General features: G+C 35.1%; 1 protein-coding gene across 1 annotated transcript in view; it reads right to left on the reverse strand.

Moving 5' to 3' along the window:
- Nucleotides 1–1038: 1038 nt before the first annotated feature.
- The window catches only part of JMY (junction mediating and regulatory protein, p53 cofactor), a 73943-nt gene continuing 50816 nt past the window's right edge, over nucleotides 1039–24165 (reverse strand). Inside the window, exons 6-11 of the mRNA XM_086771481.1 lie at nucleotides 23480–23667; nucleotides 16994–17080; nucleotides 14344–14439; nucleotides 12498–13050; nucleotides 9781–10091; nucleotides 1039–6461 (exon numbers count right to left, since the gene is read on the reverse strand). Of these exons, the coding sequence (XP_086627607.1) occupies nucleotides 9784–10091; nucleotides 12498–13050; nucleotides 14344–14439; nucleotides 16994–17080; nucleotides 23480–23667 (1232 nt within the window). The 3' untranslated portion in view covers nucleotides 1039–6461; nucleotides 9781–9783. The remainder of the gene's footprint in view (nucleotides 6462–9780; nucleotides 10092–12497; nucleotides 13051–14343; nucleotides 14440–16993; nucleotides 17081–23479; nucleotides 23668–24165) is intronic.

Below are 24165 nucleotides of genomic sequence, written 5' to 3' on the forward strand. Positions count from 1 at the left end.
ATTTTGGTTAAGCCACTTTGCAGTACAGATTTGTACTGAAAATGGAACTTCTGTTTCACTTTGTTATTAGAAATATCATACCTTTTCCTTGTTTTCTCAGGATTGTAATTGCACTAAAAAATTCCTCTTCCAGAAATACACTGATTACTTTTTCTTCTCATGTTAAGGGACCAGCTGGGCATAGAACCTGCCTGCACTGAACTACCTGCACTGTAGTTCTTGTACCAGAAACACGGAAGTGAAAGGAAAAAGATACACAATACAAACATATCTCTTTGGTAAGATTGTTAGTAGATAAATACTAACACAAAATGGCTATAGGAAAAAAAACAAACCCAAAACCAAACAGCTGGTAGCTGTAGCCTGGGGCATGATCAGTCATCTATATTGGGATACTTTTTTCCCCAGGAAAAAAATGGCTAAACTCATCAAAACACTCATAAAAGTACTTCTGAAGTGTCCTAGTTCTTCAAAAGCAATCTAGTTTGCTTTTGAAATATTATGTTGTGCACCTACCAAAAAAGCAAATAGTGGAGAAGTCACGTGTTTTTGACTTGAGCTTTTCCATTGTTCTTGTCTTTCTAAGTGATTGCAGGTGGAGGCTTGCTCTCTCCATATGTAATGGCATTGCCACTAGGGTAGAATGTAATAACGGAGCTGAGCTCTTAATATTTGCAGGTTTAAATTTCTACTCTTTTTCCCAGAGTGTTTTTGTCTTTTGATTGAGATATAGGAAGTGTGTGAGATTTGTATTTAAGTACAACTATCCAGCATTATTTAAGAGCAAGATTCTTCTATAATATGAAAATTGTTTATGACACTTAGTTTGCAAAGATGTTACCTACGTATAATTATTCCTTGGTGCAACATAGCTCAGGCACAACCTGCCAGTAAGCAATGACAGGCAGCTTGAGGAGTTAAAAGAATAACAGTGGAAACCTACACAAACTAGAAATGATTTTTTTTTTGTGGGAACCAAACTGTACTAAAAATATTTTTTAATGTTGGTACACATTCAAAGTTAAAACTAGACAGTGGTCAAATAAATATCCTTTAATAAAGAAAAAAGGAATCATTTTAAAGCACCAAAACTGTGAGTATGATGTTACATCGCATGTACAAGAAGGTGAGTGCCGTAATTTGTGTACATGTTTAAATTTCTGAGTCATGATAATAAAAAACATGAAATACAAAGCAATAAACTTGCATTGCAGAAAAGCTGCACTAAAGAAAAAAGAGCAAAAAGCAAATACTTAAAATTCTTCTTAGTTTTTAGGTACTGCTGGAAACATTTGTCTAGTTTTTACCCTTTTTTTAAACACAGTTGTTGCTTAATACTTTATAACATTGAGCATTTTTAGGTATAGTAAATTTGCAGAGTTGTTTACAATAAAATATGCATTTAATATGACCTTTTCAATATAAATGAGTTAAAGAACTTTCTTAAAGCCAAGCACAATGTGCTAGTAGTGTCTGAGTCTACTGATAATATTGCACAAAGCTAGTGAATGGCAAATTGGTTTTATTTTGATTATTTATTTATTCAACAGGCCTAACAAAGAAATTAGTTTCATTAAACTTCACTGGCATCATTTATATGAGACAACCTGTAGCCATCTGTATTTCTTGAGCTTTCATTTTATGATGATGTATTTGTATATATTTAAGATCAAATTCAAAACATATAGCAACCGCAGTAACACATTGGGAGATGTTAAGTGAGTATCCATAATCTGACACCTATTTCCCCAATTCAGAAATCAAAAATATGTTTCCAAATCTGAAAATCAAGCCAGTCCACTGCAAACTAATTACTGAATAGGTGACAGTCTCTGGAATAAAATCTCTGCGGAGTTTGGACTATACTCACCAAAATGGCCATCATCCTTTTTACTTGTTCCAAATGGACACACTACTGGTCAACAGCCTTAGATATCAGCTTTAAATAATACTCTACATTAATATTAGAAAATCAGCAGAGTAAAATTCATTGCTTGGTCATTTTCCACATTAGAGGTACATGACAGCATTCACATTTGAGAATGGAAAGACGACCTTTTCTGTCAAATTCTGAAGCACTGTTCCACAGAATATAGAAGACTTGCATCACAATTAAAATATATAAATGTCAGGTTGCAGATTCACCACAGTCAGAACTGGGAGTTTTGGATTAACAGTCAAACTGAATTGGAAGTACAAAGAACCGTATATACAACAGCCCCTCCCAAAAATATACTGGCATGCCCACCCACCCTTGACCCTCCTAAAAATTCTAATTTTAAGTACTTATGTATTAGGCAGAAATTAAATATAGTCATTTTGTAGGAAAAATTTAAATTACAGTATATGTATAGGTTAAAAATAGCCATTGCTGTAGTTTCTACAGCATTGGTAGCAGTATGTCAAAATGCTTATTACACCAAAGAGCAATTTGCAGTCAAGTTTAGGATGACCTACTGTCTGCCAGCTCCAGTAGCACTAAAATCATGCAATGCAATCTCCCAGTAAGGCGCTTCTGTTGACTATTTTTCTTTACAAGAAGCTTCGCTTGCTCTTAACGTTAATTCTGTAGTGCTAAATGTAAAAACATATTGTCCACACTTATGGAATCATTACCAGAAATATATCCAGGTAATTTAACTACATAAGCAGTACAATAAAAATAAAATCTGATTACACATGGCAGCAAACTTAATTTACAAATTAAACTCTTAGAATTCAGTGCAACAAACAGAATAAGGGTAACATTAACTAATAAAAGTTTGTCTCCTCAATAAGTTGCATCTTCAATAATGCACCTGTCATTATTTTAATATTAAACATTACAGAATATAGTGCTTATACTCAAAATTATTCTTTACAAATAATGTAGTTAAGAATGTTGACTACTATCCCCAATGCAGCCACAAAAGAACATAATATATAATCATACTAATTTATTTTACAGATGTCTGGTGTAGGATGCAGACTGTCAGATTTAAAAAAAAAAAAACAAAACACCAACCCACAAAAACAAACAAACAAAAAAAACCAACAAAAAAACCAACCTTAAAAGTGATGTTTAAGAAAAATAAAAAAGCCTTCATCTACCCTGGACACGTAACTTAACTAACATATGAAAACACAGTAAAGTGAATAAAGTAAGACTATTGGTCGTTTGTAAGTGATCTGGAACCGTTGTGAATGAGAGCATTAAATTCATGTTGATGCAGATTCCATTCTGATCAAAACACTACTGCTGTTTGCTTTATATTTTGGTTATTTTAGTAGAAACGGAGCATTTCTTTTGTTGTTCCTACTCATAAAAGATTTTTCAGTCCTCACATAAGCATTTGTACAATAAACATTATGCATTCCAACTTTTCACCTCACTGTACCAGTTACACTACACTAAACAATATTAATATGAACAAAGAAAGATGTTTCTAAAAATTGAAAAAGCCTAAAAGCTGACAAACTGCTTAAGATAAACAACTAGCAACAGAACAACACAGCCACAACAATGAAGTCCAGCCACAAATGAAAAATACAGATAACAGCTAGAAAGGCCTTTGTGGAGGCTCTTTCCTTGCATATGTTTACGTGTATTTTTCTGTAGTGATGCTTGCTAAGATTTCTCAAGGGCCAACACAATTATTACAGCTTTTCTCAGCTGTGGAAGAAACGATCTTAATGCAGAAATGTCATAATTTCCATGTTTCTTGTGAATATACTTAGACTTTCCCCCTTTGCTGCTGTAGCCATTCCACTGCAGAATTTCACACTATAGAGGATGGGAAGTTTTATGCATTAGCCTATACACTACAGATGCACAATTTTTATATCAAACTGGAAAATTATATGAAATTGTGACATCTAGTGACTCATGGAGGCTTAAAATCCAGGAATTTTTTTTTTTAGCAGTATGTGGAAAAAACCCATTTACTTTCCACATTGAAGATGGCAGTTTTAAACTGATATAAACGGCTATGCTCAGCATAACAACTACTTTTTGTGTGCGTATAAAATACATGTCCGTATGAGAACTCCATTTCTATAAACTATTATAGGAATCTAAGATTTCAGCTAAATATAAAACAGATTAAGGATAGTAATTTTTCTCAATCATGCACACATTTTTCAAGGCAAACTGTAGTACAGTACAGCATGAAGCTATTTAGATAAATCACAACACAGTGGTAAACCGCAGACACAAATATCGTGCAAAGGGACCATTGCACCTATACTTGAAAATTACACTATTTTTCCTCAGCTTGGAATTTTGCTAGTGTCCCATATGCGTACTCTAAGGAATAAAACTAGAGGCTGGAGAATAGGGAAAAGGGACCAAAAATTTGTTTGATCACCACTGTTAAGTTAGCAATAAGTTTCAGATGAACTGTATAATCTGAATTGCCACTCTACATCATAGTTCTTCTTTGTGCTACATCCCAAAATTTATATAATTACCTTGGTTTAACATGTGGTGTTACTGGAAGTACAGACAAATGTACAGCAAAACTACACCACAGCTTACAGTATAGGCAATGTCAAATAATTGTGGTGAATTTTGAAATTGCTGTTATTGCTGCATGAACATAGTATTAGTCAGCTTGCAACCACACCATGTAACTCAAGGTTCAGAGAAGCAGTTTGAGAAAAATCATGTAGGAAAGCTAGTATCAAGTATTTCATAGAGCTGATCTTGGAACAGAAAAATACAGACCTGACGACTATTACAGCAAAATCAATACAACTCTACAGTGACGCTGCTTACACTCATTTTGAAAATGAATGTTCACTAATTTTATAAATAAGGCAACAAGGTTAAGAAAATGCCTGTTCATAGCAAGGGTAAAGTGACATCCTTTTGAGATGTTTGACAGAGCTTTAATTTCAGGACAGCCACAGCAAACAACTGAAGGTTCCCAGAGCTGAGGTTCCTATAGGTTACTTAGCCTATTGCTAAGGTAAGTTCTCCTGTTCCTTTTTATATATATAAATGGCAAGACGTGAAATCCCCTGTTATAAACATTAACACAGTATGTGTTCCATTACATGACAGCAGCAATGCATAACTCCACTTAAAAAAAAACCCAAATCCACATAGCAGGTTTTCAGTCACATGAGGAACAGTGAATGGACCACAACTGTGTATGTCTCAAACAGTGTATGTCAGGCTAGTAAAAATAAAGTGGTAGTGAAAATTCAGTTTCCTTAGAATTGTAATGGTCTGACTTTAATATCACATGGATTTTCTAGATGGTACAAGGCTACTTGTACCTCTGTACTGACATACCTCTTACTACTGTGCTATCATAAGAGTAGCTGCCTGCAGCCATTTGTCATGAAGTTTAGGATTAAACTTTTTAAGTATTCACCACAGAGGAAGTTGTAACTCTCCTTTAAAAAAAAAAAGTCAGAATCAAAAGGTAACTTTTTTCCCAGCCAGTAGGCATTCTGAGTATGAAATACAGACATTTTTGCAGCCACTAAAGGAAATAATGAAAACCAGGAAGAGAAGCATGATTTTCACAAGTGAATTATCAGTATGTTTAAGTGCTTTGATCTTTTTTAAAGGTGGCTGCTTAATCAAAAGCCATTTTAAACCAAAAGATAAAAATAAGTTTAAGTATGAAATTACAAAATATTGCTTCTTATAACAAATGATAAAAGTATAACTAACTTGGTTCCACATAGCTAAATATCATTTTCAAAAAGCATGAAAATATGTACTTTAAAAGGTTTCACACTATAAATGACCTTCCAAAAAGGTGCTGCTCTATGTCTTGCCAAATGTAACGTGCTGGAAACAAACACATTCTTCAATATGTACTGAATTCAACTCTTATTTCTCATTGTGCTGTGGTCACTTGTTACTTTTCATACTGACACAGACTTCTTCAAACTAAGAAAAGAAGTCTTAGTTGCACGTTACTGAATTTCAGCTACTGTGATGCAACTAGGAATTCTGCTCTTTCTGAAATACCACACTGCTACACATCAAGCCATGAGCTATTTAGTTGGATTTTCAAGCAGATGATATATTCATTGCAGTGAAGGGCAGCTTTTAGAGCTGGTTTATGTCTCAGCAAAATCCCAAAGTTACCCTCGAGGCAAGTATGCTCCCAACTCAAAATGCCCCCCTCACTTAACTGGCCACACATTACTAACGCAAATATAAAAAGTGCTTGAGAATCAGGCATTCTTGATTATATAAAAAGCACATCTAAACAACTTAGTTTTCTGCCCAAACTAGAATTTTTTTTTAACAAATTAAAGAAAAAAGTGACCCAAAAATTAACATTTCAGGCCATTTTTTCCATATACCGAATCATTTGCCAAAGAAAGACTATTTCTTTGCCAAAGAAAGCCTCCTGTGGAAGGATGGTCATAAGTGCTGTCTCTGAATTTTCAGAAATGAAGAGGAAAAGTAATCTTCAACTGGGGTTTCTTTTCTCATAGCAGTGGCTGTGAATCACCTGTTTGGGGAAAAAAAAAAAAAGGAACATCTGAAAAGCTAAACGGCTGTACAAATATTCTCTGATCAATGTATTAGGCAATTCCAACATGCAATACTGAGCAGGATCTTCAAAAGCCTTGATTTTCTTTGCTCTAAGGGTAATGATACACTAACTCTGGAGCCAGGACACACAGAACATGACCAGGTCTTTTTTTGCCTTCTGGTACTACTGGCAGTGAAAACAGATTAGAGTTTGAAGAGGCCCGAAGTACTGGACTAGAAGACTATGGAAAGCAAAAGCTTGCTTCTTATCCGCTACTTCGTCCATCACTCCCAGGAATGTAGGTTTCACATTACTTATAATACTCTTAAAGTGCTATAGTGATTTATATCTACCATTATGTACAGACACACATACACAGATAGGCTTGGGATACCGTTGAAAACCAGTAATCTGATTTTTCACACAGAAGCTACTGCATCTTTATACTGCTTGTTCAGCTGTACTTCCAATACACAGAATGCGTTAACATTTTTGTATGTGATATAGAGTGTCTGTAAGGAAGGAACAGCTTTTTAAAATGTTAGTCATAAATTTATGCAGAAGTTAACTCATAAAGTAGGTAACACAAGAGTTGACTAGGTCCCCTGCACAAATTGGTTACTACTGGTTTGTCTTCAAACCAGTAATTAATGAAGCCACTTCAGTGGGCATACATTAAGACATCTGTTGGCACTTGATAAACATACATCTTTGTATCAGATGTAGCCTTCATTCCTAAGGCAAATAATTGCATTACATTTAGAGTATAAGGACCATGTGAGTATTAAGCATAGTTCACAACCTATGTGCCAATGTATTTTGTATAACTGTTTTCAACCTAAAATCTCTACGCAACTGTTTTTTGTACGTGCAGAGCTTACAGTTAAAAATCAGTAGGTCAATCTTAAAGCATGGTATTAAATGGATAACCTCACAGTAAAAAATACTATTCTGCAATTTCTACAACAGACTTTCATTAGATTTTACTCTTGTGTAATAAATTCTGAGTAACCAGTCTATATGTCCAAGCAAGCACTCTCATCTATGTGAGAAGTGTTTATTCAGTTCAATTTCACAAGGGCTTTATCCCAATCTCTGTTCTCCCAGATTATTTCACATGCTTTCATAGCAGGGGTCTGTTTTCCTGTTTTTTCCTTTCTGAGCTGTTAGGTCTTTTGTACAACCATTTCCAATTAAATCTGCACTATCCGTTAAGTAGTCTCATCTCATGAAAACAGAATTGTTTTCATAATAAAATATGGTATTGGGAAGAGAAAGCAGGTCCCAGATGTGTGAAGAATTCCAAGGAGCACACACTCAAAATTTTGACACTGCATCCTGCTGTAGATCCAAGTGATTTCATGGTACCTCAGCATTTGACAGGAGCACATCCTTAAAAGGGGAAGATACTGTAACTGTAGACTGGTAAAAAGGAGACAACAACCAGTGCACTACAGGTACTGCATTATAGTCATTTTCAGCCTGCACTCTGAACTGCTTCTATAGGGCTGCAAAAGACAGCAGAGGAAAATGTGTATTTATATTGCATGGCAACATACACATAAGACTTCCAGTGGAAAATGTTTAAGAGGTCCAGCAACTAAATGAAAAGAATTCAAAAGAATTCAAAGTCACTCTGGGATAAATTCCTTCCTTTTTTTTTTTTTTTTTCCCAAATGACTCATAGTATTAAAGAGTATTCTTGCTAAAAATGCAAAAAAGATTGCAAAGAAGAAGTTAGATTTACTAAAATCTTGAAGTCAAATCACAAAGTTTAAATTTGCTGTTATCTAGAAAATGAAGAGAGAATAATTGCACTGAGAAATCCAAGTCAATTCCAAGGCATGTATTTTCTTATAGCTGTCACTTGATTTCTGAAAGGCTGTGGGAGTTTCCAGTATGCAAGTAATGGAAAAAAGTTACATCCAAGCAAAATTATTATCACTTTGAGTTTCAGCAAGAGTTAAGTACACTGCGACTCCTGCATTTTCAACTCCAAAACTAGCAATATGTTTGGTATGGAATAGAATGAGCATGCCATAATTAAACAGTATTAAATGATTAGTGTGGCCAATGGCTAGTTCATGAGGAAATAAAGGCAACATTTATTTTCCTTTTAAAAATTTTTCAATATTATTATTTGAAAATAGCACACCAATGGAACAGTTTGAGACACAGTATTTCATAATCACAACAACATTCAGCAGATGATGTGCTAAGTCACCATCACTTTTTAAACAGCTGTAACACTTTATCAATAGCTGCTCTTCAGCTATAGTAATAACTAACCAGGGTAGAAAGGCCTGATTATAAACATCCAAAAAGATTATCTTTTTTCCTGCTAGCTGCGTTGCAAGGATCATAAAATATTTATCTTCCATACTCTTGAAATAGCCTTTGATTTCTACACAAATTTTAAATTTCTTTTACAGACTGTCATACTTCTCTCCAAATTTCACATTTAGTGACAGCTTTCATTGATACTGAAGTTCATCTGCATGCCAGTAGCAGAAAACAACCACCACAGAAGAATACTTGTTGCCATCAAGAACCTCTTTGTACTGCTGATGCAGCCGTAATTTTGAAAACTAATCTCTTTAAAAATTCTGGTTTGTTCTGGAATCATTAACTTCATCTGCTGAAGTCTAATAGCTGTACTTTTGAGCACTGTAGGTTAGCATAATGCAAGTTTATGAGATTCCTGTGAGTAGCAGAAGTATAAATTATATTTGTATATTTACTGGTTATAGTCTGGAAATTCAATTAAGTCAAAGAGTTTACAGTCACACAGGGGAACCAATGAGATTTCAATGTGTTCAGCAGGCACATCTAATCGTCCTTCACTTGGAGCTATTCAGTCTGAAGTGATAAACATGATAAATTTTTACAAGGCCAGAAGTAATTAGAAAATAACTACAAGGTGTGTCCAAGAGTGCTTGTGCTGCTTTGTTATTTAAAAGCTTTTTAAAGCTTTTTGGTAAGCTGCAAACAGTCCCTTCAAATTTACTAAATAAAATAGAGTTTTTTATAGGAGCAGTCCTGTCAGTATTCAGGAAAAGTATTCAAACAATAAAAGGCTAAGATGTTGCCTAAAAAAAGTCTTCCTTACTATAAACTTTAAATTCTTTGAAAAGTCAGTGATACTAAATTCGTATGTGCATGTTTTACCACACTGCATGTCAGACAGTTTAGTCACATTCATACTAAATTTCCTAGAATGCAAAACCTGAGGCTTAGCCACTACCGTTATACAAAAAGTGTTGAAATATATTTTTTTAAAATGTAGGTTAATTACAGGTTAATTTTCCCAGTCTGTGCAAGGCAAACTCTCCTCTTCATCCTCTGATTCAGGTGATGCTTCCTTAATTCGTCGTAATGCTTCATGGATGCTCCTTGTCAGAGGGTCAGTATCAGGCAGAATTGTAAAGGATTCTCTCAAAACATCTTTCTGCACTTTCTTCAGTTTCACCCCTTTCCTGATCTGTGCCAAGATGTTATTGCTATCATCCTCATCAGGAAAAGGAGGGAGACTTCTCTGCTCGACTTTTCTTAAGTGAAAGCTGCCACGTTTCAAGGAAGCCAGCACTTCATCCATTGGGGAGCTCACTGCAGTAAATCAAAAGACCTTTAGTATTATTTTTATTAAATTTTATTAGTCTTCATTTATATTTCCTACAGACCAAAAAGTAGCCTTATACTATTAATGTTATAGTCCTGTACCACACGGATTGTAGCTCCACTATTGTTTTAGCCTCCAAATTTAGCTTTCCTGTTACCCGGTCAAACCTGATTTATACAGACAATTTTTATTTCTGAAACCACTTCACCCTCTATCAGGCAGGTAGTAGAACTTTCTGGACAAGATGGTTTTCCTATTTGCAGTCAGAAAAATCAAAATAGCTGCAATGAATCAAACACAATGGAAGTGTTTACTACATTATCTCTCTTGACTTTGAAACTCAGGTAATGAGTATATATCTATATGTGCAGTCCATTCTCAGCACTTGCATGTTGTGGCTGATTTTACTTACTGTATGTTCACTACATGCCAGTGAGGGAAGCAGCAGTATAGTCAACTGCAACAAAGTGCATTTTCCTGCTTCTCTGGATTCATGTATGTATCAGGACCTAGTCACAAGTGTGCCTATATAAATTCCTTTCCTTTGTAATTAATGGAAACAGAGAAGTAAGAGTTTGTCATACTTTATGACAAATCCTTCCTTTATCACCAATTTGAAACTAGTTCTCTGAAGAAATAAAAATCAAGCTTTGGCTCTTTAAAGAGCTACAAATAGGTAAGATCTCTATCACAGCAAATGCATTATAATAAAGTACAAGAGTTTGAAATACCTTGCACACAGTAGCACATATAACGTGCAGCACATACCAATGAATAGATGAATATCCATCTCCAGTTCTTTTTTGTATATTGTAGATTGCATATTTAAAACCTGTTTTGCATTTATGCGTGGGCTTTACCCACAGACTAATGGCCCAGAGAGTTTGAACAGACATGAGGAAAAGAGAAATAAAACAAGAATACAGGATTTCACATTTGAAGGAGGAAGGAAGAACTGTAAAACACTCATCTGTTATACAGAGACAAGTTTCTGAAGCCACTTAGAGACTTGGAACATCTCAGAGAATACAGAGCAGCAGGTAGAGTGCTGCTACAGACATTAACAATACTCTTAAGTACTCTTAAGAGGGAGGATATAATTTGATTTTATATTTGTCATTTTATTACATATCTCAAATTGGGCACACAATATACACTTCATATTAAATTGCAAGATAAAAGGAGTATCAGAAAAATAAACAATAGGACTACAGAAAAAAAAAAGAATAATGGAGCACAGCAGCATCAAAATTCATAATGAACTTCAGACACTGTACCTGCGACCTGCAAGACTCATAAGAGCTTAAGAATTTTGTAACTATGCATTTGCTTCAAGGGTTTTCAGTCATTTATAAGGACAACTGTAGAGGATACATCAGATCTTGTTTGTCTGATTGATGAAGAGAGTTCTAATTTTGATTTTATCTGGATGAGGGAAAATGTCAATCGAGGGATGTTTTCGGTAGCTGTAACTGACAGAGACAGATTTTTTAATAAAATGTTATTACAGCCATATTACAGCACTGTGAATGAGGGCCCACTTCACGTACTTTTTCTCTGTGACTTCCAGTAAAATAGTTCAGCTGAGCGCTTTTGAAAAACAAAAACATTCAAATAAAAACTTAGCTCCAGTATACTGTGTTTCACTGAAACATCAGTATTATTTTGTTCAAACGTGGCTGCCATTCTCCCTGTTTTATATATGGGACAAAAGATAAAACAGTTAAAAACAAGCAGCATAAAACCAACAAGTTGTAACAGATCTCCCAGCTCAGCCCTGCACTCTATTCATTCTCCTCTGTTTCCAAAGAAGATTTTGATCTTTTAACTATTTATTAACATGCTTTGCTGGATGATTACAGATTTAATTTTCAATTACATACATATTCTTACTCAGCTCTCAAGGGTACTTGAAGGCTTATGGATTTTTATATGAAAATTTGAAGAAACCTTGAAGACGGGACTCTCAAGGTTTTCTATGTCCCAAGACAATTATTCATTTTACTAGGTCATAAATTATCTAAAATTCTGTTATTAAAAAAACCACTGTACCCTCAGATGAAGTATATAACATTTGCAGTGCTGGCTGTAAACTAGATAGGAAAAGATTATTTTAGGCAATGTTTAGCTCCATTTTCTAGCTAGTCTAACATGGTATATCATAGAATCAGTTTCACAAGTGTTTTCTAACTGAAAAAGTATACTGCACACTGTTGTAAAGGTCCTAACATTTATCTGAGTTGCAGACACTTGTCAGCTGAAAAGGATTTAACAACTTTCCACTTAATAATTAGAAATGAACTAATAATCTACAGCATACACTTTTCTATAGAGCAATTCAAAAGAGGAAAAGATCTGCATTACAATTAAACACACAGAAATGAAAACATTACCTCTCCTCCTCTGTAAACCCTCAAGATCACCAGTCTTCTTAAGCTTCTTCTTGGCACTGACTAGCTGACTGCTGTCAAACAGATGTGCTGGTGGGACACCAGAAGAGTGCTGGACTCCTTTCTCTTCACTCTGACATTTAACAAAGCTGTTGCTTTTCTCTAAGGATTTGGTGGCATCTTCCTTGGAGGGCAAAGGTGGAGGTGGAGGTGGAGGTGGTGGAGGCAAAGGAGGTGGAAGCAGTACTACAGTAACAGCCTCTGGTTGAAGCTCATTACTGACGAGTGGAGAAGTACTAACGTGAGGCAGTTCAGAAGTAACGCCATTGGGAGGTAAGGAGATATCCTGAAGTTGCTCTAAGTTTGTGTATTCCTGCACTCGCAAAGGCTGAACGGCATTTTCCAGCTCCACCTCTTCACTTTTCTCTTGGATTTGTATGGTTGCTGGCAAAGACTGAGGCTGATCGACACATGACACCGAGCTGGCTGCACATCTCCTTCTTGCATGAGCCAGCCGTAGTCTGGTTGATTTAAGTATTACTTGCCCAGGGTACCGCTAAAGTAAGTTATTGACAATTAGATAAGTACATGCAATGCACTATTCTGATAGTAAGTACATGTCGTCAGGGTTTGCCTTTCTGACAAGTAGAATTCATCAGCTAGTTTCATTCATTTTGCTCTGAATGTAAAAACAAAGCAAATATATCCTCATATTTATGCAAAATAATCTGGTTTCTTAATTTTTATTCTTGGTTAAGCCACAATTTACATATCATTGGTCTAGTCAGGGATATATATGGGTTTGAATTAGGATTCCACTAAGAACAAGATTGTAAATTCAGAACTGTTTTTTTCTGAAAACTAAAATTCAAAATTCCTTCTTGCTTTCCTTTCCTAAAACTGGTCAATGGCGCTCCCTGCAACCAAGTCCTCTCTGACCTAATACGCTGGCCTTAGATGCTAATCATACTGCTTAAAAAGTTATCTCTTGAAAACATCAAACATTTTGAGGCTTTCCTAACTATTTTTAGTTTAGTTCTTAAATTTGCTACCTCAGTATCTGTCTTTTCATATCAGTTTCATTCCTACCCCATTTTTATGCAAAAATTCAAACCGCTTCTGAAGGACAGGTTTAACCCATTTTACACAACTGCAGTAGGCCTAAAGCAACAGAGATCATAACAATATAAACATGCTCATACAAAGTCAGTTCATTAACAGTTGCTTGTTAAAATAAGTAAATTTACTCTAGTTTACAGAAGCTATGCACTTCAAAAGCCTTGCAAACAATAAGGATGCAAAGAGTGTACTGCTGAGTAAGATAGCTTTCCAGTAAATAAACTTCTCATACCTGTATTTATTAATGTATTCAGTAAAACCAGAAAAAGTCTTCACCAATTAATACATCTTCTATTTTCTTGCACTTTTACCCCTTTCCTTATTCTCCCACCTTCATTCTATCTTTTATCCATTTTCTAATACTTACATTGTAATAGGAAGGGGGAGGTATCAGCAGCTGTTCTAGCAAACAGTGGTAGTGGGGGCTATGTCAGATGGTAATGCTCTTTGTGGGAAATACCATTTAGATTATGCTTCTTTTAGGAATGTTTGCTAAGTGTCTTGTCACAAGGTGTAGATGTAAGAGTGAATAGAAGCTTATTATGGGACTGGGAATGTAACAGCCAGAGGAATTGATTACCACCAATGCCATTTTTGATTGTAAATCTTCCTAAGAACAGTTAACTACACAATGAAAGAGAATAGCTAATAGCATAGCATAGTCTTGGAATGAGTGAAAATTTCTTTTGCAGAAGGAACCAGTGGCAAAGAACAACTCTTCTTCTGTTACCTGTTTAAATGTGCGAAGTCTGTCCAGTGTTTTCTGTCGTTCCTGACTAACCCAGGAGCTCCTTCTTTCCTCTTCATCTTGTAATTGATCTCGCTTCTGAAAAAATATACAGAAAACATTGTGAATATTGCATCCCATACTACGTTTAGCATCATTAAAAAAATGGAATTAAAATAACTCTTCTACTAATTGTTAGGAATTAACTAACAATCTACTTCTCAAATAAACATGTTTCTGAACTTCAAAACTTGGCCTTTGTATTCCCCTTAAAAATATTACAGATTTCATGTTTTATAATCTTGAAGAAATGCAAAGCTCAGTAAAGAAAGATATCAGTCTGGAATTGGAACACTTGAAGGCTTGTTACCTTGAAAGATGAGAAATAACTAGAGACATGACAAAATATTATACTGAAAAAAGCTCCCTTAAATTAAAAATGGTATAAATTAGCCTGACAGCAAAACAGTATCCATTTTCTCTCATTCCAGGAACAAAATGACAATCCAAATGGCAAGGTTACCCATTTAAAACAAGTCATATTAGTATTTTCACAGTGCAAGAAATCACAGAACTCAGTGCTACAAAGTTGTGAATCCAATACTGACCAAATAAAGTAAATATTTTTCTTATAATTCACAACAGTAAATAAAAGTATTTAATTAATTTAAGCTGTCATTATTTAATCCAGCTTGATTTTCTGTAATCTTACTTCAATAAAAGTTTGAAGCTCTTCCCTGCAGCTAAGACAGTTTTATTTTTTCTTGTTTAGGGATCTTACCTCAGTCAAAACACATATTTGGATCCACCTGCTTCAATTAGTCATCCATTTTCATAAAACTTCAGCAAAGTTACTACATCTTTGAAACAAAACACTACTCTTCAGTCAAGTTTATTGAAAGTGGATGCTAGTTATCAGATGGCAAAAGTCACTGTATGCAAGTTCAGAAGTTATCACGAAAAGCGATAGAACAGATGACTATAAAGAAAAAACCCCAGGCAGAAGCAGCAACTTTAATTTTTAAAAGACTTATAGCACTAAGTTTTAGTTTTAAAAGCCCATCTTCATCAACATTATTAAAAATTCTGATCACTTTTGTGAACTTTTACTGTCATTCAGTCAACACAAAAGCCCTGTCTGCCTGCCATTTTCAAAAGTCAGCTAGTGGCCCATAAAGAGCAAACACCTGTGATTTGGAAGGAGGTAAGTATAGATGCAGTAGAGAGAGGAAGAGGAGAACACATCTGAAAAATAGTAAAGACAGGAAACAGGAAAAGGCAAAGAGGAATAAAACCATGTGTGGAAAGTAAATACTAACAGAGCAATGGGGCAAAGAAGTTAAAATGGAAGCATAAACAAAAGACTATAGCAAGAAGAAGGGATAGTTCTACTAGCACACCTGCATGTTACATATATAATCAGGTCAAACTTATCCTGAAGCATTCTCAGACTCAAGGGTTTTGTTTGTTTGTTTTGAGGGTTTTTTTTTATGTTTAGTTTTTAAATAAGAACAGTAAAACTGAAATTCTTTCTTGGTGTCAGGTTCGGACACTCTTGAGGTTATCTTTTAAAAATTCTTCATGAAAACCAGTGGCTTAAACTTATTTTACAATAATAGTAGAAAATTTCAGCCACATTATTAACATTAAAAAGACAAAAAAAAAATAGCATAAGGTTCTTTACATAATGCAAGCAGGCAACTCCATGAAATAAATAATTAAAAAGCCCTGTAGTGTTTGAAAGACAAAAACGTCCTTCAGCTTTGTCAAGTCTTACTTTTAAGAGTGATAAATGGACTACAATCTACACAGTAGATTCCTTTGCCTTATTGCAGTAACTGAAAAAGAAAAGTATATTTTTCTAAGTTCCTGAAAGAGTATGCCAACACATACTGACTTTCACAAGTAGTCTTTTCATAAAATAAATTATGCAGCTGACTTCCTGGACAAATGTATCAATGTTAAAAATGTATAAGGATGAAACAGAATCACTTTCACTAATCTAATTGAAGCCTGAATTAAAGAGACTTAGATTTCAATGCATCTTTGTCAGTGATCTTTATTAAATATTGATACTATATCAGCTCTCAAGACCTAGCCCAGAACTCTAATATTCTTTAACATGAAGTCTATTATGTTCAGCACAAGGGTCAGACCAGCTAGCCTACTCTCTGTGATAAGACCATGCAGAGAATGGTGGAGTGTACAGCCCAAAATACATCACAATGCAAGTTATTTCTTTTGTAGAAAGAAGAAAAATAACTAACGAACTTACTAAGATTAAAGAATAAGTATATATGGTTTCCATACTCATTTCAGCATATCTGATGCTGTATTCAGGGATGTATGGAATAATCCATGTGCACGTCATAACAAACTGCATGCAGCCTAAGCCTAGCAGTAATCACTTTGACTGTGAACCTAGCATTAAAGAACTGTTTTATTTGCTTGGGTTCAATGTCATCCTAACACAGCTATACACTCCCCCTTAACAGCACAGTATGGTAGAGAAATCCATGATGCAAAGGTGAGGAATATATACACCACCTTGTTAAAACAGCTATCATTCTGAACACTCTTCTAATTAACATATAATGAGGAATGCAGTATATTAACTAAAGGCTAAACTCAACAGCAGAAAACTCAAACTTACTAGCTGAACAGTATGGTGCATTTTGTATCCTTCCTCACTCCAATGGCGCTGCTGAATCTTTTCATTATGCTTTGCAATACAGATCTCCTGTAGAGACATAAAATGTTATCTATAAAATATTAATTTCAAATATCAATTTATAGAGTATAATGAGATATTTAGCAAATAGCACTAAGAATTAGAAAAAAAAATATTTCAAAGCCTGTCTCGGACAAGTTATTTTAACCAAGCTGATTTAACTTACAGTGAAACCATAAAATGGAAACAAAACCAAGACAGACAAACTCAAACCTATTAACTGTCAAAAGAATATACATAAGTAACAGCTGTTTGAAGTCTGTTCTACAGTGCCAGTACAAAAATGGTAATAAACACTGATTTGTCAAATACTTCATAAAACCCTTGTGTAACTCCATGTATTTGTATATATGGATAATAACTAACTCTCAAATATGTTTCTGTTTATGCAACTAGACAGGTTTCCATTTACAAGCGTCAGCTCACCTTTTGCATGTACAATTTGCAAGCACAAACGTTAATAAAATTGTTCCAATTTTATGCATGTGCAAGCAGGTTCACTTATCATACCAAGTTCACATCTGTAACATATACTTTAAAAACAAGCATTTATTACATTGCCTGCAAATAAGAACAGCTTAAAAAAAAAAAAAAAAAAGAAAAAGACAGGCCATGTTACAATAGATTACAAGCAAGAGGATGTCACACAAACTTCTGGTAGATAATGTAAAAAGAACTGAATTAAGTATCACTTACAAAGAAAAGGCATGTGCAGGAATTTATAGTTGTGACAAGACCAATAAGTTCACAGGACAATACTGAGGGCCAGGAAATCAGACAGTATGGGCAATTAAATTAGACCGGGTAACAAGCACCACACAGAACTACAAGAAAGTTGGATGTGTAGCTAGAATCAGATCTCATGGCCATGTAAGTGGCAGCAATGTTAGGAAGCAGTTTGGATTGTGATGGCAGTTAGAAGAAGACTGAAGCTATGGGCTTCCCAGACACCAGTCACCTTGACTTACGGGGTGGAGTCAGACAGTAGGGTTTGCCACTGAAAGCATTGCTTGAGGCAGCTGATGGAGTTATGAGCCATCAAGTAAGATACAGTGGCAGTGGCAAAAAAAAACACAACAAGGAGGAGGGGAGGGATAAAAAAAGGCCACAACTTCGGATGCTTGGAAATGCAGAAAAAGCTACTTTCTCCTACAAGCTGACCATGGACATACTGTGACCACATAAAAAGGTAGCAAATGTTCCTGTATAGGACAGAAATACTGTGCTGTCTTTAACGTTTCTAAAGAGTAAGACCATCAATGTTGCAACAGTATAGAGGTAACACTCTGACAAGAGTGTAACTCGTGCAAACACTGACCCAGCTTCATCAGAAGTGTCTATATATAGCTAAACACTGCTGGGTTTTGTTTGTGGAGTTTTTTTCCCCTGATGAAAAGAGTTTAATTAATACAGCTGGAAAAGTTAATCCCTTTAATTTGTAACTGCAAAAACATAAACTACCTCATTTTTGCATTTCAAAGATACAGCAATAGCTTCAGAATTAGAGAATCTACTACTAATTTACCTTTATAGTTTATTCTCTATTTATGTGTTAAGTTCTAAAATAACACGGAATGTATGTTACAAGATACAAAAAAAATTTCTAAAATAATGAGAAAACATATGTTAGGTTTGGGTTGGGTTTTTTTACGTCTCATAAACACCCGGCGAGCACATTTTTATGAAACATTTTCTCTTTAGCATCAATATTAAAATCTTTCTGAGTAAGAGCAATAAATAAAGATATTATAAGCATGTAAAGAGGATAAACAAGATCAAAACATATTTGATGCTGACTTTGTACTAATAAACAACCTATTTTAATGTAATTAGATCTCTATGACTTGAAATAACAAAAAAGACGAGGGGCTGAAAACACACTGCAGTACAGGATTAGAAATCTGAATCATCTTAACTAATTACAGAAATATCTAAAAAAAAAAACCCACAAAAAAAAGATATGTTGCAGTTTCATAGGGACAAATGCAGGGTTCTTCTTGTAGACAAGATTAAGTAACGGCAAATAAAAGATGAAGGAAAAAAAACAGGCAAGTGGCAGCATTAAAGAAAATTATCTGGATGTTTATGGCACATGACAAGTTGAACATAAAGGAACAAACTCTGGCAAAAAAATAAAATATCGTAACTGGGCATATTAGCAGGAATACAGCCCACTACACATGTGAAGTAATCCTTCCTTCTCAGCACCAGGAAAAGAGGAGCATTACGTCCAGTGAGAGCTACACTTCAAGAAAGATGTTGACCAACTGCATGGAATTGAGAGAGTATCAAGAAGTAATGTTCATTTCACTTTTAATCACCTGACTGATCTCACAGTATCAAATTGTACTTCTATTAAAGAGACAAAAAGGGAGACCAGAGGAAACATTTCAACCCTCACCACTGGATAAATTACCATGTTTAAGAGTAGTAAGATGTAATGTACGTAAACCAGACCTGCATTAGTAGTGTATTTAACTAGCTCCAGTGAGCCTTGCTTTCAGATTGAAAAGCAACCAATTAAAAGGTTATCTTCTCATTTAGTAAGCTCACTATGTGCAAAACTGTATTTTACTATAAGTGTTCTGTAGTTATGCCCTTATGTAGTAGCAGTAACAATAATAAATACTAAGTAACCCTATGCCAACTGTCCCCTGTTTTAGCATTGGCTATGCTTCAAACTGTGGGCTTGCAAAGTCATAAAGGTGTCCTGTTAAAGGGACACAGCCACATGTGAGGAAGCTTCCTAGGTCAAAGCACACATTAAGAACATGCCTCAAACAGCTTCACCAACCAGGTGAAGAATGCTTTTCCTGGGTGTAAAATAATTCAGTTGCTTCACAATTCTATTTTTCCAATTTTTCTAGACACCTTCCACACCATCTTTTTTACTTTGACTCTTTCCTATAAATCTAGCTCCCTAATAAAACAGCTGCTAGTTCCATACAATAACCTAACTAATACTACTGTGCAGCCAGCAGGGGGTAGACTGGGATAACAATTGTGATATCCTGCATGAAAAACCCGTAACTTGTTTTCAAGAAGTAAGAAAAATAATGAGGCTGCTATTAAAGTCTTATTCTTGGGTAGCTAACTCACTGTCATCAACACAAAGGAACATCAGGAAATGGTTCTCATACAAATGCAAATAGGTTTGCATAAAAAAAAATATGAGAGTTTATACTCACGGTAGTACAGTGAAAGAACATCAGCCTCTGTAAAATCTTAAATTTAAAAGAAGCTGGCTTAGTTATTCAGAATCACAACTGAATGAGGTTTCTAACAAACCTTTGGGAAAAGTTTCTAAATAAACATTTGGTACGATTACTTGACAGTATCATTAAAAGCATAAACTGCAAAACCAGGGAAGGCATTTCTGAAAAACAAAATGAATAGAGACTATAGTCCCAGAAGTTTATATTTATATTACATATAGTCTTATTCTACACAGAGTAATTGATTCACATTCATGGTAGATTTTCAAATACTCAGATGATTAAACAACCTCCTCCAAAAAATAAAAGCTGATGATAGAGAATTATTTCCTATTGTTTTCTTAATCATGATATCTAATGCTAAAAAGGAGGCATTCTCCTAAGCGAATCTTCAGTTGCCAAAAACCTAACAATAAGCAAGGACTATAATTTCTAAACGTATCACAAGACTGTGATATACACCATCTAATGCACAGCTTGCTTTTTGTTTTCAACGACAGAACTAACAAGGTAAAAAAAAAAAAATAGAAGAAGAAAAGGGAAAAAAAAAACAAAAAAAAACCCCAAAAAACCACTGAAACCTCACCAACCTAATTCAAAGCAGAATATTGTTTACAATTCTGTTTTAAGATACTTTGCTAGTCAGGAAGACAATCTGAAAAGCATTAAGTAGACTCTCATCTCAGTTCAACAATAAATGTTTCCTAATCAAGAAAGACAGACTGAGAAAAAGATTTACCACATAGTACGTACTTTCCAAATGCACCCTCAACAACTCACTCTTTTCTCCACTTAGGATCCAGTCATCACTGTGCTCATTCTCACCACCTGGAGTCTGCTTTTGCATCCCATCTGTATCTTTGTTCTGCATGCTTAACTTAAACTGCAAACTCTTCAGAGCAAGAATCCTTTTTTCCTCCCAGTTTTGTAAAGTACAACTAACCACATCAAGCACTATAAATAGGCTTCGTTAACAATGTTTTGCAATATCACTAGAATGCTCACTCAAGATACAAAGCTTATTTATGTTTGAATCAAAGCCATAAGAATCTTGATTTTCAGGTAATTACTAATAAGCTTAGTAGAACTCTGCATTATTCAGCAGTAATAAGAGCAGCTACAGGAAACACCTCTAAAATAAATATCCATCAAAATGGTTATGTTCTCTTCTGCCCAACAAGTGTCGCAAAGTGGCACATAACAACTGATTCTGCCTATTCTTTTTGCTCATTTAAAATCTTTGATTTCTGCCTGCAAGTTTAAATAGTGTTATTCTAATCCGTGATTTCTTTAGAAGCTGAAAGCTAAGTATCTCACTGCAGCACTCAGTTGCAGGTAATGCTACATTGGAGAGAGCTGGAACTAGTTCTGAGAGCACTGTGATGTCCATGCTGTGATATCCAGCAGTGATGTTCCATCCACATGGAGATGTTACTTCAGGTTCTGAAAGCCATATAGCCATGTTCTTCATTACAATGTTGAGCAGACACGATTACGTTACTCCTGGATGCAGACCCAGACGACCATACCATCATATGCAGGCATGCTGCAAGTACTGTTACAGCCTAGAACTAATTCCTTCAGCTTAAACAAGGTATTTTATCACAGCATAACCTGAAAACAAATGAGTCAATTGGAAGGTGACTAGTTCATTATATAGATTAAAAAGCATGCTAAAAAGTCTCTCTACTCCTGCTTCAGGGTTTCTTCTTGACTTGTTAACTCCTGTAAGTTATGTAAGGAACAGCAACCTGTCTCTTTTAAACACATTTGTGTAGTCTGTAAGATGCCAGCTGTGTCTTTTTACATTCAAGAGAAAATAGTATAACTATTATAAAGTAGCCTGTATTAATTAACATGACATGACAGCTGAATCTACTCCTTAAAGTATTAAAAAGCCCACCTTCTTGATAATTTTTCTTTTAGAAACTCACATGAAACAAACTCAATGACTCCAAGTAAACTGCTTTCCATAATTGGCTAACAAGAGACATTTCTTTTATAATAATTTACTTGCCATCTTCCCCATAATGTGTTAATCAGAGACAGAACAGTGACTGAAGAAATAAAAAAAATCCAGAACATAAAATGCATCAACTACTGTTTTGTTTGCTGTTATGCTTCAGGTTCACATACAGAAATAATACATTAGTTATGAAGGGGGGGTTAAGACCTGAAAGCTTTACCCTCAGTCTACTAGAACTGTTTATATAAAGGGGTCATCGCTCACATTAAGGGACATGACTGGGAATATTCAACCACACCAACCCCTGATCCCAATCTAGAATGAGGTCTCAACCGAGAGTACTGCATAGCCTTATATACTATATACTCATTAATAATGCATATCCATGTAACTGCAAACCGCTAGAGAAAAACAAACAAGTCATTCTGGAAAGAAGGAATGAGCATATTTACATACACTTGATAAACAATTTCAAAACATTAGATATATTAGAACAATTTTTTGCACAACATTCCAATCATTTAAGGCATGAAAAAGCGAAGTGGCCCTAAATAGCACACTGAATTTTACAAATTAAGAACATACACAAGAGGTGGTGGAACATATATTTAGAGGTGGCGGATGCCCCATCCCTGGAAACGTTCAAGGCCAGGCTGGATGAGGCTCTGAGCAACCTGATCTAGTCAGGGATGTCCCTGCTTCTTGCAGGGGGGTTGGACTAGATGACCCTTGAAGGTCCCTTCCAACCCTAACCACTCTATGATTCTACTGGATTTCACATATATCTGCTGAATATAGCATATCAATGACACATGACATAAGTTTAAAATGATGAGGTAAGAGAATTAAAACCAAACTCATTAGTGAGAAAACACCCTTGAAAATTCCCTTCTGCAAATACATATAAAACTACTCTGTAAAACATGCATTCTAGCATGTACTTTCCACATGAAAGTATTCTGATTTGTTTAGAGAAATAAGTTTTATTTATTTGTTGACTTCAAAGCAATTAAATGTTCCTTTAAAGCTAAAAGGGAAACAGAATCTTAAATGTATCAATTTAATAATAGATGCTATTGTATTTGGTACTTGGTGAAACCACTTTCAGTAAGCAGTAAATACAATCCACAAGGATTCTAGGAGACTGTATCTGGGAGTTGTATCTGAAATGAAACTTTTTGAAGTTTTATTAAATCTTCTAATTATGCTAGAAAATAGCAATAATACCTTCTTATTTCTGAGGTAGGCTTTCTTGGCTGAAATACGTCCACGCCTTGCTTCCAGCTGGCGGATTTTTTGTTGTAACTTTTGCAGCTCCTCTTTTTGCAAGTATATAGATGTTGCCATATCCTCTTTCTCAAGCATGGCTTCCATACTTTCGTAAGTGTCATAATATACCACTTCATCTCTCTTCTCTGTTTTAAAAATGTCAGCAATGAAAAAGTCAAATCAATAGTTTGTATTTGATTAACATTTTGTTTCAACTCCCCCACTGAGTTGCAAGATTTAATGTAGATGAATGCTATAGTCCTTTCAGAGGACTATCAAAAATCAAAAGGTCAGAGGAAAAGCACTGAACAGTAAAGCACTGTCGGGCTTTAAAGTTTATATGAAGAACAGAAATCAGTACCAATGAAGCACAGCCTGTTATTCAGGTAAGCTAAGAGCATTTAAAAAAAAAAGCAACTGTAAATATACGCTTGTGTGTGTAGCCTAATTTGATCACAATGTCCACAGGTCTTTGGGTCTCTTAACTAATACAAGAGACCCTCGACGTGCCATAATATCCTCTGGTCTTCACTACAAAGTTCAGGATATACAGACTCTTTCTGAAGACTTTGGTATGAAATCCTTCTGCCACAACCTTCTATTAATTTCATGAAAGGGGAATCAGACCACAAAACACCAAAAAT

This window comes from Chlamydotis macqueenii, chromosome Z (assembly GCF_036417535.1).
Source record: "Chlamydotis macqueenii isolate bChlMac1 chromosome Z, bChlMac1.mat, whole genome shotgun sequence".
In the NCBI taxonomy this organism is placed as follows: domain Eukaryota; kingdom Metazoa; phylum Chordata; class Aves; order Otidiformes; family Otididae; genus Chlamydotis; species Chlamydotis macqueenii.